General features: G+C 39.1%; 3 protein-coding genes across 3 annotated transcripts; 1 reads left to right on the top strand and 2 right to left on the bottom strand.

Annotated features, from left to right (window-relative positions):
• The first annotated feature begins 2,806 nt into the window (after positions 1-2,806).
• On the top strand, positions 2,807-4,561 carry LOC125478039 (B-box zinc finger protein 22-like). Its single transcript, XM_048585752.1, has 3 exons — positions 2,807-3,067; positions 3,178-3,591; positions 4,031-4,561. Exons 1-3 carry the CDS (start codon positions 2,891-2,893, stop codon positions 4,310-4,312), a joined length of 873 nt encoding a protein of 290 aa, XP_048441709.1. The 5' UTR covers positions 2,807-2,890; the 3' UTR covers positions 4,313-4,561.
• Positions 4,562-5,646: 1,085 nt separating this feature from the next.
• LOC125478036 (protein ROOT INITIATION DEFECTIVE 3-like) lies at positions 5,647-7,405 on the bottom strand. The gene has a single exon (XM_048585743.1). The coding sequence runs from the start codon at positions 7,138-7,140 to the stop codon at positions 5,902-5,904; it is 1,239 nt and encodes a 412-aa protein (XP_048441700.1). The 5' UTR covers positions 7,141-7,405; the 3' UTR covers positions 5,647-5,901.
• A 779-nt stretch (positions 7,406-8,184) lies between these two features.
• LOC125478040 (protein VTE6, chloroplastic-like) lies at positions 8,185-14,756 on the bottom strand. Its single transcript, XM_048585753.1, has 5 exons — positions 14,322-14,756; positions 13,569-13,822; positions 9,589-9,712; positions 9,385-9,489; positions 8,185-8,867 (listed from the first exon to the last, which is right to left on the bottom strand). Exons 1-5 carry the CDS (start codon positions 14,565-14,567, stop codon positions 8,772-8,774), a joined length of 825 nt encoding a protein of 274 aa, XP_048441710.1. The 5' UTR covers positions 14,568-14,756; the 3' UTR covers positions 8,185-8,771.
• Positions 14,757-15,215: the final 459 nt, after the last annotated feature.

The raw sequence follows: 15,215 nt of genomic DNA, 5'->3' as shown, positions 1-15,215 counted from the left end.
TGAGTTCCCAAAAATAAAACCGTGAGGGAATGGTAAGCCCAAAACGGACAATACCGTGCTACGGTGGTGGAGCGGGCCCGAGAAGTGATCCATCCCGGGACTGGATGTGACAATTTGGTATTAGAGCCTAACCCTAGCCGTGGTGTGCTGACGAGGACGTCGGGCCCCTAAAGGGGGTGGATTGTGACATCCCACATCGCCCAGGGGAGTGATCCTTATATGTATATTCTCATCCCTACCTAGCACGAGGCTTTTTGGGAGCTCACTGGCTTCGGGTTCCGTTGGAACTCCGAAGTTAAGCGAGAAGGGGGTTAGAGCAATCCCATGATGGGTGACCCACTGGGAAGTTGCTCGTGAGTTCCCAAAAACAAAACCGTGAGGGAATGGTTAGTCCAAAGCGGACAATATCGTGCTACGGTGGTGGAGCGGGCCCAGGAAGTGATCTGCCCCGGGGCGGGATATGACAGAAATATTCAAATATATTAATGTATCTAAATAAAGAACATACAAAATTGTTATTGGACAATATATTATAAATAAATAAAAATTAGTTGCCTAAATGTAGACATTAAAATATTATGATAAATGAAATGAAGATTAAATTTCAGTGTAATTAATACGTTAAATAGGAATAAAAAGATAAATAAAACATCAAAATATAACTAATAAATGAGATGATTAAAGGTACTAGGGACTAAATTTGGATTCTAATCTTACACAAGGTTATAGTCTAAAACTCATCTTTTTTAAGGATTAAAATGAAGTTTTCTACATTTTTTTTTCCTTTCATTTCAAGTAAGTGAACATTTCCCAACGATAAGTTCAATATTTCAAATCAACATTTTTTAATGCACCATGACTTATATGTGACATCCCACATCATTCAGGAGAGTGATGCTTATATGTATATTCTCATCCGTACCTAGCACGAGGTCTTTTGGGAGTTCACTGGCTTCGGGTTCTGTAGGAACTCCGAAGTTAAGCGAGAAGGGGGCTTAAGCAATCCCATGATGGATGACCTACTAGGAAGTTGTTCGTGAGTTACCAAAAACAAAACCGTGAAAGAATGGTAAGCCCAAAGCGAACAATATCATGCTACGGTGACGGAGCAGGCCCGGAAAGTGGTCCCGCCCGGACCAAGATACAAGGAGCTCAACAAATGTCCTAAAACCCTTGGAAGAAGGCGACAAGTCACCTTATTATGCAAGAATGACTTATATAAAATATGTGTGTCGTCATGTAGGGTTCATGTTCATTAATGAAAAGCATATTTAAGTTTCTTTTCATATAATATTGCATTATTAGACAAAATAATACATATTTCATGTAAGTTGTCCACCAGACGTCTAAGTAATGGGAAGAAGACCGAATTATGCCTCTATTGTAATTCAGCTTGATAGTTTTCGTCGCCTGTCCAAGATTTGAACCTTGTGATTTAACGGACGTGACGCCTAGAGAGCTAATTATTTATTTAAATTGCTAGTTCCATTACATTATATGATTGTACATATTACAGATAAGATTAAATTATTTACAACCACACAAGTTGATACTTGATGATATTTAAGGCAGCTTTAATAAGCCTTTATAGCCTCAATAATCCTTCAACTAAGGGATACCTACCCTTCATTAGTTCCTACATCTCATCTCATAAAGTTCAAAACCTCAACAAGAGAGGTGTACCATCCCATAACAAACAATGGCGGTCCTTGAATGAGACCCCTCATTAATTTTGGTACCCTCCATATGTTGCCTAGTTGCTCCGGCCGGTGTCCATTCTAAACTAGACCGTTGGGGTTTTGCGGGTTCGGGTGGTGTTTCTATTGTGGGACAAGTTATCTAAATCCGTAAACAAACCGTTTAAAACTAATGTGAAAATAATTAAAAAAAGTAATCGATTATTAAATTAAGACGTCAGCGTAGTGATGTTCTCACTTTTTTTAAGTTGCCCTTCCAATCTAGACACTGGAAATTTTTTCATTTTCATGTCCGCATTAATCATACAACTTCGCTAATACTACTTGTTTTATTTTATTTTTGGGAAAATTTGAAATATGTCTAATTTTATAGACTACCTTTTGAAATAGGTTCAATTTTTTGTGACTTTTAACTTTTGAAATAGGTCCAATTTTTAGTTACTTTGGACTCATTTCAAAAAAGCCCTTTATTTTTTACGGCCAATAGATAACTTTTCATTCAAATAAAATAAAATAAAAATTTAAACACATAGGATGAGCCGACGTGTGCTAATTCCACTTTTAAACTCTATAGACAGATACGAGCCAATCAAACCCGACTCTAACGAAGTATCGATTTTTGTTTGTCAGAATGCAGTGTCAGTTGAGCTCCAAAGATATTTGTAAACACAAAATGCAATGTTATTCATATCATATTTTTATACTATATTTCTGTACTATCTTAGGTGATATCTGATGTAGACAGCTATACCATTTAAAAACTTTTGCAAAACCCAAGGAAAGGAAGGAGAAAGACTTTTTATATACCACAATAATCATTTAATTAACTAGTTTTTCTTAATTATTAGTTTATTAAATAATGAACTAAATTTAAAAAATATAATTAATTCAAATGATGTAGCTATCTACATCAAATACCATCTAAAATGGTATAAAAATATAATACAAAAATACGAAATGAATATCATTACTCAAACAGAAATATCGTCCTAAGTTACAGTTGCAAAGCAACGGCGGCCTCTTAAGCCACGACACTTGTTAAAACCGTCCACGTGTCACGTTGAATTGCTCGCTGTCCTCATAAAAATTCACTCATTTTCAACTCCCCCTCCTCATCCTTCAACCGTAGAGACTAGAGAGAGAATCACCAACAAACTCACAAAAGCAGAGATTTTGGAAGGGTTTAGAGAGAGATGAAGATACAGTGCAACGTCTGCGAGGCAGCGGAGGCGAACGTCCTCTGCTGCGCCGACGAGGCGGCTCTCTGCTGGGCGTGCGACGAGAAGGTTCACAAAGCGAACAAGCTCGCGAGCAAGCACCAGAGGGTTCCTCTTTCCTCCTCCCACATGCCCAAATGCGATATCTGCCAGGTAAACTTCAATGATTTTAAATCCCACATCGAAAAAGTTGAGAAATTTTATCGTAAAAACATGGAATTCGAATTGGGGTTTGCTTGAATTTTTGAGATAATGTTTTGCAGGAGGCAGTTGGGTACTTTTTCTGCTTAGAAGATCGAGCTTTGCTCTGTAGAAAATGTGATGTTGCCGTTCACACGGCTAATAGCTTCGTGTCAGCTCACCGGAGGTTTTTGCTTACCGGAATCAAGGTTGGGCCTGAGCCGGCTCAGCCGGATTTCGGCGACGGTGATGGGGTTGGTGCGTCTTCTTCTACTATGAAGTCACGTCCTGGGTCTGGTTCTGGCTCAGTGTCTAGATGTGAAACGCACGACTCGTTACCGGTGGAGTGCAAGGCGGCGCTGCCCGGAGTTGCCGGGGGGATGTCGTTTACTGGGGGCTCTTCAGCTGGGACGGTTCCACAATGTTATATAGATGAGTTTCTTGGACTCTCTGATCTTGATCAGAGCTTTGGCTACATTGATAATGGATCTTCAAAGGTGCGTGCGCTCTTTGCACCCAATGCTAATCTTATAATTATTGATGATTTAACCATCATTATCCTATTGCAATATTGCAAATTGCATTCTTTATTGTGATTGCACTTAACAATTGATTTTGGAGAAACCTTTCGAAATTGTGGTGCCAATTTTTTGGTTTCATGAATATTCGAATGCGAAGTACTGGATATTGGGTCTCTTCGGAGGATTGCGCCTTATTTTTGCAAATAGGAGGTGTCCTATAAGCTTGTATTCTAGGTCATCATAAAGTGCTTTTACTGCTGTTGTGTTGCAAAGGTCCTGTGATTATGGAAGAACTGGCTAAAGTTAGGCCGTCGACAAAATTCTTGAATTTTCTATGACCGATGAGTGATGGCCTGCTTCTCTGAGCTTTATGGTTATACAAGTGCATAATGTTGCTTCTTTCTTGTGATGTCAGGCTGACTGCGGTAAACTTGGGGAATATGGCTCACCAGTTTTAAGATCATCTGAGGAGGAACTGGACGATTATGAGTACATAGGTGAGGTGCCGGAGGCCTCATGGATGGTACCACAGATACCTTCCCCACCTACAGCATCGGGACTATACTGGCCAAAAAGTCTTCAGAATCCGTCGGATTCTTCTACAATGTTTGTTCCAGACATCTGCCACTCACAAATGGAAAACCCTTTTTGTTCCCAACATAATGGTACTGTCTCAAAACGTCGTAGGCAGTTCTAGCCCCTGCTACAAAAATTACCGTATGCTGGGTTTGTTTGTTGTGCTTATAATATAGTATCTGTTGTACCGTTCTTTCTCCTCTAGGGTAGAATAAGTGTAAGCAATCTTCTAATGGTATCTGTTGAAGTTAGATTTGTCTTACTTACCACTTCCCATCATCCTTGTAGTGTTTGCAAACATCAATCTGCGATAATACAAAAATGTATGACTTGTATTTGGTTACTGCATATATATTCGATTTGATTTTTACCCATTTAGATTTATTAAGGTTCTTCTTTGTTGGATAGAAAAAAAAGTCAAGAGTTATTACCATGCTCAAGAAATTCAATGAAGAAAATCTCGTGTTTATGTAAGACTGTCGTATATTCCATTACCTCGTGACATGTTAAAATACTCATCTTTTTCAAATGTCTGTAAGCACTTTTTCGTTTTGATGAAAATGAAGAGATTAGTTATTCGTCAATGTCTAAGAAACGTTGTATCTATGCTTCTTTCTTGATCCTTTGATACTTTTATGCTATCAAAAATATCTCAGTCGGGCTGATGTGACATCTTAACTTAGACAATCTAAACAACTGATGACCTGCCCGTGACTCCATGCCTCTCATGCCATGTGCGTAGCTTCTCTCTTTCACATGCAATTGCACAGAGGCTCATAAGGGCTGGACCTCCTAGCTTGTTCTTTCATTTGACTTTGTTAAAACTGTGATGCATTATGATCTCAGTTTCTTATACAACTGGGATGCTAAGTTGACGGTATCATGATTGATTTGAAATACCGTCCTCCTGTAGTGTAATTGTTGACGGAAGTTAAATCCGCAGCCTACAATTTTCCTATGACTGATATCAGATATGATCTACTAGAACGTTATGTGCTAGTTCACTGTGCATGATATTCCTAGACCCAGCCCCATGCCGACCACTACTTTATGAACTTTTATATTGTCAAATCATGCTTTCTGTTTTTGTTTTGCATTAGGGGGTTGATTTGCCACATGTCTTTTACTGTTAGGAATGTTTCAAATCAAATTGCATCTGGAATTTGAATTATGAACAACCTGTCGAAAATAGGACAAGAGCGCATCTGTTAAATGTTTGAATTTATACTTCAATGGTTGGCCTACAAGTACCAGCCAGAAAAAAAGAAATGCAATGGAGGAAATATCCCTTCATTAGGTTTCTTGTATTGTCTGTTTAACGGGGTAGACGCGGTTTGGTTCATTTAGGCTGACGATTATGTTGTTATAGTGTAAAATGCGAACTGAACTGGTTGGATTGATTTGGTTTTGGACGATTTGAATGGTTAGGGCGGTTTTAAACCGTACTCTTATGTTTCTGTATCTGATGAATTTTCATTCTAATGAACGCTATATGATGAATGTAAAATTAGCAATTCTGTGTTAGTGCCCATTTGAACGAACACTAAAACGTTGCATCTGTTTTATTTTTTCTTGAGGAAGGCGGACGCGAAGGGCGAAGAGAAAATAGAACTAATGTTTACCACTGTGTGTATTATATAGAGACGTACATTTGTCTGAATAACACATTTTTGCATATAGAAATTGTGTATGATGTTTTTATCCTTTTCATCACCGTTGTTTGTTGTTGCTGCTACTTTTCTTGGCTTCCTTGAGGATGAGTTCCAAGAGCCTCTCATACATTCCGATGGCAGATTCGAGCATATCAATCGCTCTGCTTCTATCCCTTGCTGCCACCTTCAACATCTCGTCCATTTTTAACATCTTTATCGGCATACTCGTCAGTTCTTTTCCAGTTAACCCAAACTCGCAACTCCCATTTCGATAACCCCTGTTGCTCGCGCTGAAATCATGCCCTTTGCTGTAGTTTGTGCCCGTGGCTGCCACCAGATCACTAATGCTCCCCATCTCGTTAGCGAGAACCATAACCACCTGTCCTGCATCAACTTGCCAAGCCCAGACACTCCCGTCTTCCGAAGCTGATAACAAATTCCTTCCCTCATTCACCATCACCACAGATACAACTCCCCCGTCGTGCTTCGGACTCCAGGTGATCAAGTCCTTGCCTTGCATTACAAGCTGCCTCCTTCCACTTCTCCATAATCCTTTGTATACTGAACCATCTGATCCTGCAGCATAGAACTCGGGTTCTCTTGGGTTTAATGCGATACCGAAAATAGCGCACGGAAACACAACTGTACGCAGGAGCGCCGCGCGCAAGAGGCTCCAGAATTTACATGTGCCATCCAATGAGCACGAAATAACTTGGGAGGTGTGTAATCCCACACCAGAAACAACGGCAGTCACCGAATCCGAATGAGCAGAAAACCTATGCAACACCAGGTCTTCCACATTATCGTATAATACATATCCTGAGGCCGCCACAAGCTGGAAGATGGGAACAACCACAATGCTTCCATCATCACTGCCAGAAATCAGGAGCGACTCGTCGTGGCTGATCCCGAGGCAGGACACGGGTTTGTTATGCACAGCCAATGACTTGAGCACATCCCCAGACGGGATGGACAATGTATGAACACTCCCTGACAGGCCGCCGGCAAAGAGGTACGCCCCGTCAGACATGGCGGCGAGGGGGGCAACGGGTTCCGGAACTTGCAAGTTATGCAAGGCAGATGAAGAACACCAGTTGTAAAGGTGGATTGAACCAGAACCAGTGGTGGGAGATACGTGTGAGGCAGCAATGTAAGGCCTCCCAACAATGGTGAGACCTCGACGCGGGGACCTGCTGCCTGTGAACTGTGCTAGAGCAGTGCCCGAGGAAGCATCATAGGCGATAATCGGGCCGTCTGGGGAGCTGGTGAGGACAATTTCATGGGAAGAAGAGGACATGTTTTTCAGGTAGGCTAAGAGACAATATAAGGCATGGAATAGGGGTGGTTTAAGGGAGGTGGCAAAACGAGGAGGGCATGTTTAGAGAGAGGAACTTCAGGTGGTTGTTCTTTGGGGGCGTTCAAAACAAGGTGCTTATCATCAAAATTTGGCTGCTTCTGATTTTGTTAGAGGAAATTGGATGGTTTAGTCTGAGTTCTTGTTTTGGTTTATATGGTTGCATGAAAGTCTGCTATGAAATGATGAGATTCCAACCGGATTTCTTGATTGGTAGCACTATGTGACAATATGACGGTTACAGAAATTAGTCCGACTAGTACCCGTCTTATTCAATTCATTTTGACTTGACTCTAGAATTAGGTCTCATTTAGAAGGTTAATAAAGTTATTGGATATTCTAGACATGCTATGCATATGACGGAAGTTATTAAAAGAATAAAGTTTTCGTGTGAAAGAGAAAAAGTGAGTGAGTAATGATTACAATTTAAATACAAAATTAATTTCAAGTTAATGATTTTAGGAAAAAGATTTATCAACCATAAAGAAAACTACTAATTAATTCCCTTTTTATTTGGATTAAGCCATAAATTGACGGCAAATATACTTTTATGTATAGAAACATTTATATTTTTGTTCCCAATTGCATATGACACACATGGCACCTGTGCTAGTGCCATGTTGTCGACCACCGTCATAGTGGCCGGTTTTTTTTTCGATTGCCAGAAATTTCCGATGTGCAATTTTTCATCTTCAATTTTATTTGTTGTGCGAATATTGGTTTTTACATATATACACAACACAATTAGAGAACTTATGATAAGATTCATTACATGTTTCATTGCACGTCACTCTTGAACAGTGACCTTGAGACTGAAAAATTATATCGCCTGGTCGCTAGAAAATCTGATGAACTAGTTGCAAGAAATATTGGCCGGCCGAAAAAAAATGTTAGCATTGAGTGGCAATCATGTAATTGTATTGAATAGTATTTATAACATCATTTTTATTTACTTTTCCATTGATACCTTGAACTAAAAACGTAGTATTTTAGCCGAATTTTTTTTAAGAATTGGTATTCAAGAGTTAGTGGTACAAGTTTAGGGGGATTTTGGCAAGGTGTGAAACCCAGACTTGTGACCATAACGAGGCTGAAATGCCTCTGTGAGTCTTCTCAGCCCCCGGAAGAGATGGATAACCGTGGTTTGCCACCAGTTGTCCTCATTTTTTAAAAGACAAAAAATTACATTTCAATAAGAAAAAATGTTCTTGATGGAACATAGCAAAATAATCCTATTTCTGACTACTTCAAGATTAATTTCCATTGTATATACATTTCGACGACAAATAGTTCACCAAAACGTTTCGTGGGTAATTTTTTTCTCTTTGGGGAACGGGAGCGTCGAACCAGAGTTTTCTCCCAAAAAATTTCTGAATAACTTTGTATGAACAGAGTCTCGCTAAATTGTTAATACCGCCATCTGAGTAAGGCAACATGCTTGTAATCTGTCTCCCGCGTAGAGTGCAACGGTCTTTTCAGTCACCAGTGTAAAGTATACGCATCATGTTCGATTTTGTTAGCATAGCTGGTTGGCACGTCGGAGAAGCATCTTCTACCTTCATGAATTTGGCAATTTACATACTCCAGTTCTGGAGTAAAACCTGCTGCATCAAGACTGCCAAAATGCTGCCCATCGATATGTTTATGACATTCACAGCATCGTTGTTGAGCTGTAAAATTGAGCGTGGACAGAGGGTAAGGACAGAGGGAAATATGTTGCACACTGCTGAAACCGACAACAAACTACAAGGAAAAATGTATATTATGGAGCTGTAACCTCTAAGGCCCTCCATGTCCATGCTTTTGAAGGGGAATTAGTGCAATTGAAGCACAAAGAAAATTATGCATTTTAAAAAAATTTCCTCACGATTTGGGGGGTCAGAGTGGTACGGTATCATGAAATTGTTATTATTCAAGGAACCTCCCTGTGCTACCCATATTGCCCATTAATTCTATCACCAGGTCCTCAATGGGATAAAAGACCACCATACTTCCCCATATTCATCATTATTTCACCAACGTGCTCAGTAAACCCATGAATCAAGCTCAAATATACTCAGGAGGCCCATGAAACGGGATGGCTATTGGTGCTCCTTAACTGATTCTATTAGAGAATGAACAGAATACATAAAATAAAGGAACCAAAAATTTGATATGAAAAAATCAAACGTGGGAATCGTTGCTTACCCATCGAAATCCTTCCTTCTCTTGAAGAGCAGCACCTATAATGCTCTCACCAAGATTAGCTATTTGGGAAGCTATTACGCATATCATTGCCTCAGGTGCACTTATCTGTTTGACCAAAAGTACAAGGAATGTTATAAACATAAAAGTTAAGTGACAGACAAATAATAAATACAAACATCGAAGGGTATATATCGTAAACAGCACCTCACCCATGGCGCAACCAACAAATGCAAGAACGATAGCAGCCAAAAGTCCAGAAAAGGTTCCCTCAACACTCATAGCCCCCTCTGTTCCCCTTGGAACTACCTTCAATGTTGTAACTAAGTACCTGGTCAAGAAGCAAAATTTATGTTATTGGAATTTTAAATTGATCTGGGGTAACAGAAAATACTAAATTTGCGATGAGATCAAAGAAATCTTTGTTGATCTTTAGTCCAAAAGAAAAAAGAAACACGTTTATCCAGTTAGCAGAAAAATTAGCACAACACTAGTTGGATTTCTTTCCCAATGAGAAACTTGACCTATGAAGGGACAGTTACATAACTTTACAAGGTGTATCCTAAGGAAAACATCTAATTGGATTAGAAAAGAGACTTTGATAGTAAGCCTTAAGATTCTAATGAATGACAACACATCAGTATAGTTGTTGACGCAAGTCACTCAACATAATTTCATGACAATCTAATTCTCAGGTTGACGCTTTTAGTTCCTAGCTTCTTCTAATTCCATTAGAAAGCAGAATTCAAATGTAAGCCCTAAGATTCTTCCTGAATGAAAAACATCAGTTTTGTTGTTGATTCAACTTGAAGTGAATCGACCTAAGTCACGAGAATCTAATTCTTAATTTGATACTTCCAGTTCCTAGCTTCTTTATGTCACCAAAAGTAGTCAACAGAAAATTAAAGCTTCAAATTTCACTATGCTGCAATCATCCTGCACTAGAAACCGCACAGTAGACTAAATGATTTTTTATGTGAATGCTAAAGCATTATGCATTTTATGTTATTTTCACTTTATGAGAGTATTACACCGTCAATGAAAGGTTAACCTCAACAACCAGACCATGATTAAGGCACTTTTATAGTATCAGCTCTTACATATTGGCTAACTAAATCTAACAAAATATAGTTTACGCAATTCTATTGGCTAACTAAATATAACAAAATATAGCTTCAGTAATGGTTGTCCATTCTTTTACTGATGGACAGGACCACCCTTAATGAGAAAACTACTAGAACCATCTTCTCATTATGTGTCAAAGTTTTGCAGGCCCGTCCCCAAATAACTTAGTCATCTAAAACGAATCCAACAAGCCAACACAAGATTCAGTTGACAACTGAAGCTTTCGACTTTCATCTGATCATAAATAGAAAAGGCTAAGGGATATCAGTAATTCGTAGTTTTCTTATTTTCAATATTTTAAATGCTGTGCCACATGACATTAGGTGGGCCAAACTGCTGGAATGTTCCAGGCACAACCATTTAATTTCCTTTTTGGAACCCATTAGATACATTTCTAATTAATAACAGCTTCAGAATTTGAGTCAACCTTATGTGTCAATCATACGGTGTACAAGATTTGATAGAACTTAAATAAACCTTGACCCAAGATTGCTAAGAGATATTAACAAGAACACTAATACAACCAAATATTCATTCACCCTTTGCATCTGCACATAGCTCAACTTACATATCTGGTTGCAGGCTAAAGATCTCCAACTCAACAATTGAGACACCTGGGCTAACTAAGTGATGCCACTTGGAAACCTAACATTACCCCACCCCTGGAAATCAACCTTGTCCTCAAGGTTTAACTTTGAAAATTCCAGTAGCATTCTTTTGATTATGATTTGGCAATGGATCCAACTACTCAAGGTTGATCTTGAGACAATGAGCAACGTAAGCCAGTAGTATATAGCAGCAGCATTCATAGCAACTTGCCGCAGCAATATGCTTCCACAAGTAGGACAAAAAACATGTATATTTTTCCCTTGTAAACGAGCAACAACATATGTACTGAACTAATGAAACCATAGGCGTGTGCTTTCACCAAGAGCACATTGCTGATAACATTAACTCCACATTACACCTTCCCAAAAAAGGAGCAATGGTGACCATACAATCAGAATTTCTAGCACGCATTAGGATACCCAGGGCAGCTACACAGAACAACACATCGCCATGCATCTCAATCTCCACTTGAACAGCCTGACTCGTACATCTATTCTCAATAGCATATAACACAAAATTGTCGTCTTGCTCTTGCTTTTACTTGGGCCTGTTTGTAATGCCCAAAAGCAATACCCTCCCTGCTTTGTTCAATACTTCCCTCACAACTAAGCAATTAGAATATGTCTTGATCATTGAATGAACTACTTCAGCTGAGGGCAAGAATCTAGTATCTGTGGACACTGTGACTGAAATAATTCGTCCCCAAATTTCTCCACCTAAGGAGACCAACATCATATCTATTCTTTGTCTATATTCAGTAGAACTTCCAAATTCATTCATACAAGGATTTTTTTTTTTTTTTGGAGCAACCGTATACTTGAATTTGGAGCCTCCACCCTTATTCCGAATGCCCTTGCAGTAGCACATGTCACGATCGAACAACACAGCAACCTGAGTACCACATTTTATCAGACGGATTGAAGGCAAAAAAGTCGTCTCATCAGGCAACCCAAAGGGCTTTGCTGTCTCCAAAAAATTGTCCGCATTAGAGGCTTTGCTATCTCCAAAAGTTTGTCCCCAGTAGACTTCAAATTAAAGAGGCCTGGACCAGATGTTCCTCCTTTGTCACGAATCAACTCATGGAAGCCAAGCTTCAAAAGCACAATAATACCATTTTTCATGAATTCACCACTAAAAACAAGAAATTTAGAACTGTGAGCATCTTTGGTCGGAACAATCAAAGTGAAGAGCCCACGAATAAGTGTACCCCCGGCGTCAAAAATCAACATATGATAGCCTAATTGAAGATCACAATCATTTGTTGAGTGAGACCTTTCATCAAACACCTGAAGTGCAGGATAATCAATTTCCATGAACCCATTTTCAGAAACATGAATTTTAAAAATGAAATCTTGGGCCACATCGTTCTTGCAGTTGGATTCACGAATAGACTAAGGCATCGTTCTGAACTGATTCAATTTATCTCCAAAAGCAGTAGCCAAGCTGTTAGGAAATGCAAAAACCCAGAACGCAACCTTGGATTTCATGCAATCAGAATCAAGAACTGGAGAAACTATAACAGAATCTTCAACTTTCTTGTTGAATAAACAAGGATGAGTCTTGGACTTGTATCTTCGATGAAATTGAGAGAATAACTGATTCACTCTCTCTCGGGCTTGAATCTTTTCCTCATGGAAGGATTGAAGCTTGAGAATGACTTGATTCGATTTCACAACTAAGATATGAGATGCCATTTTGATGAACAGCGGATGCGAATTGGGATCCGAATGGGTCGCATCTGACATTTCACCGGGAAAACCCATATCACATTTATCCACAAAAGTGCATACAATTTCTCGAATTGAGCATCAGAAAAATCTTGACGAGCTTCCATGGTGTCAAATCGCTGGATTAGCACATGGAGAGTGTCGTTAATCGCAGCCAGATGATTCTAAGATTCCATGGCTTTCTTCGTCAACGCATGAGTCATACGGCAACAGAGAAGAGATTTAAGGATCAATGGCTTGATACCAATGATAGAACCTAAATCAACCTTAACCCATGATTGCTAAGAGATGTTAACAAGAACACTAATACAATCAAATATTCATTCACCCTTTGCATCTGCACATATCTGAGCTTAAAAATCTGCGTGCAGGCTCAAGATCTCCAACTCAACAATTGAGACACCAGGGCTAACTAAGTGATGCCACCAGCCACTTGGCATCCTAACAGGATTAAACCTAAACACTATGTAGAAAATCACCAGAGCATGTAAAGCTGAACTATGTATAAAATCTAATAAGCAAAGACGAAGAGACAGATGAACTATGACAATTTCAAAGAATAGACTACCAGAAGCCGTTCTGGGGTTGCTAATCATGTAATGCCAAAAAGAATGGAACTTATTAACCATGATGTTATTAAGCATGGAATACCAATATTAGACCCATACCATCAGTTCTAACAACATGAACATGAAGAGCTTAATTCAACCAAAGACAGATACTTACGTGGTTTTGCCATATGCCTTTCCCATCTCACTCGAGACAGTATCACTTAACTTAGTGCAGAAGCTGGCAACAAACCCTAGTTGCCAAAGCTGAGAATATCCGCTTCCTCCTGCTCCAAGTATTGTGAGGAAAGCACAAACACAGCCAGCAGCACTGGATCCAATGACACTGCCAGGACCTCTCCGTCCTTTCCTCTTCTCGGCTACCCCCTCAGCCTCCTTCTGTTTCATTCTCACCTTTGTCACTGCCGTCCCCTGAAGATTTTGACAAAACCGCATTACAAAACATCAGAGATCAATACCGCTCAGAAATTAGATTCATTAATGAGCCTAATAGCGTGAAATTGTTAAGTTTACGAAGTTACAGATTTCATGCAAATCCCCTTAGACCTGAGTATCCACTGTCACTATGAAAGTTCAGCACCTTAACTTTTGCATCCCTCACTCAAATTTCGAAGAAAAGAAAAACAAAAAATTTAACAAATATTATAAAAGAACAGAACTTTAAGGCGCAATTTCGTTTGATAGAGAAGGAATACCATATACCAATTATCTTCGCTTAGTATTAAGGTCTAGTGGTATTCCTCTCTTAGGTATTCCCTTGATGGCGAGTTTGATTCCAATTATCAAAAAGCTCTATGAAATTAATAGAATAACCAATTTATATCCAGGAAACAGTACAAAATAAAAGCCCAGATAAAGTTAATATCCAACAAACGCTCAGGCACATAAAAGCAAGAGAAATTTTACTCACGATGACGAAGTACGTGGCCACCAGGAGAAACCCAGAAGACCCAAAAGCGCGCCAAGTGAGAGTACCGAGCAAGAAAGCAGCTCCAATGCCAGAGGCAGAGAGTCCGGAGACCAGGATTGGAGAACCCAGCAGAAAGATGAGGATGTTGCTGAGGACGGCGGACTGCCAGGTCGGAGGCGACGATTGGATCAAGCTCATTGCCTGGGACACAGCACTCTGCACAATGGCTGCGGGAGGCCTGTTCATTGTTTGTTTGGAGCGATTGTGGGGGTGAGGGTGGGTTGGGATCAGGAATTTTATGGGGAGGATGGGGATGGAGGAGGAGGAGCGGTGGGATTGAGACTGGAATTAGGAAGGAATTGGAGGGTGTTTGGTGTGGAGGTGAGTTGATTATGTCATTTCTTTTGTGTAATTTGAATGTGAGTTTGAGTCTCTGTGAAGAAAAAGTATTATTTGGGATAAGTCCATATAAGGTGTCATTGAGATGTTTGTTTAGTAAATCGATAACGTTAATAAGTTAAATAATTAATTGTTATTCGCAAGATAAATTTGTGAGATTAAATCAGTGTTAAAATGTATAAATATGATTATTTGTTCACAACTGCACGTTAAATAGTCATTTGCAATAATTAAGATGTTTTTTATTTAGATACTTGATTTTCTATTTTTTTTATTTAATAATGAGTTACGAGGGATTTTTTTTTTTTTAAAACAAAAGTGACGAAAAAATTTAAACTTAAAACATCTTTCAACATTTATATGAGAAACATCCCAACAACAAAATCCAATTTATTGAGTAAAAAAAAAAAAGTTTTGAGAAACACAATACTCAACATTAATCAATTAAAATTCCGGTCTAAACATATTTCTGTTTTTAATTTCAAATTGCTTTAA

This window comes from the organism of the source record quoted next, unplaced genomic scaffold (genome assembly GCF_019419815.1).
Source record: "Pyrus x bretschneideri cultivar Hongxiangsu unplaced genomic scaffold, Pyrus_bretschneideri_v1 Contig23, whole genome shotgun sequence".
NCBI lineage: Eukaryota > Viridiplantae > Streptophyta > Magnoliopsida > Rosales > Rosaceae > Pyrus > Pyrus x bretschneideri.
This window is presented reverse-complemented; position numbering and strand designations above follow the sequence as displayed.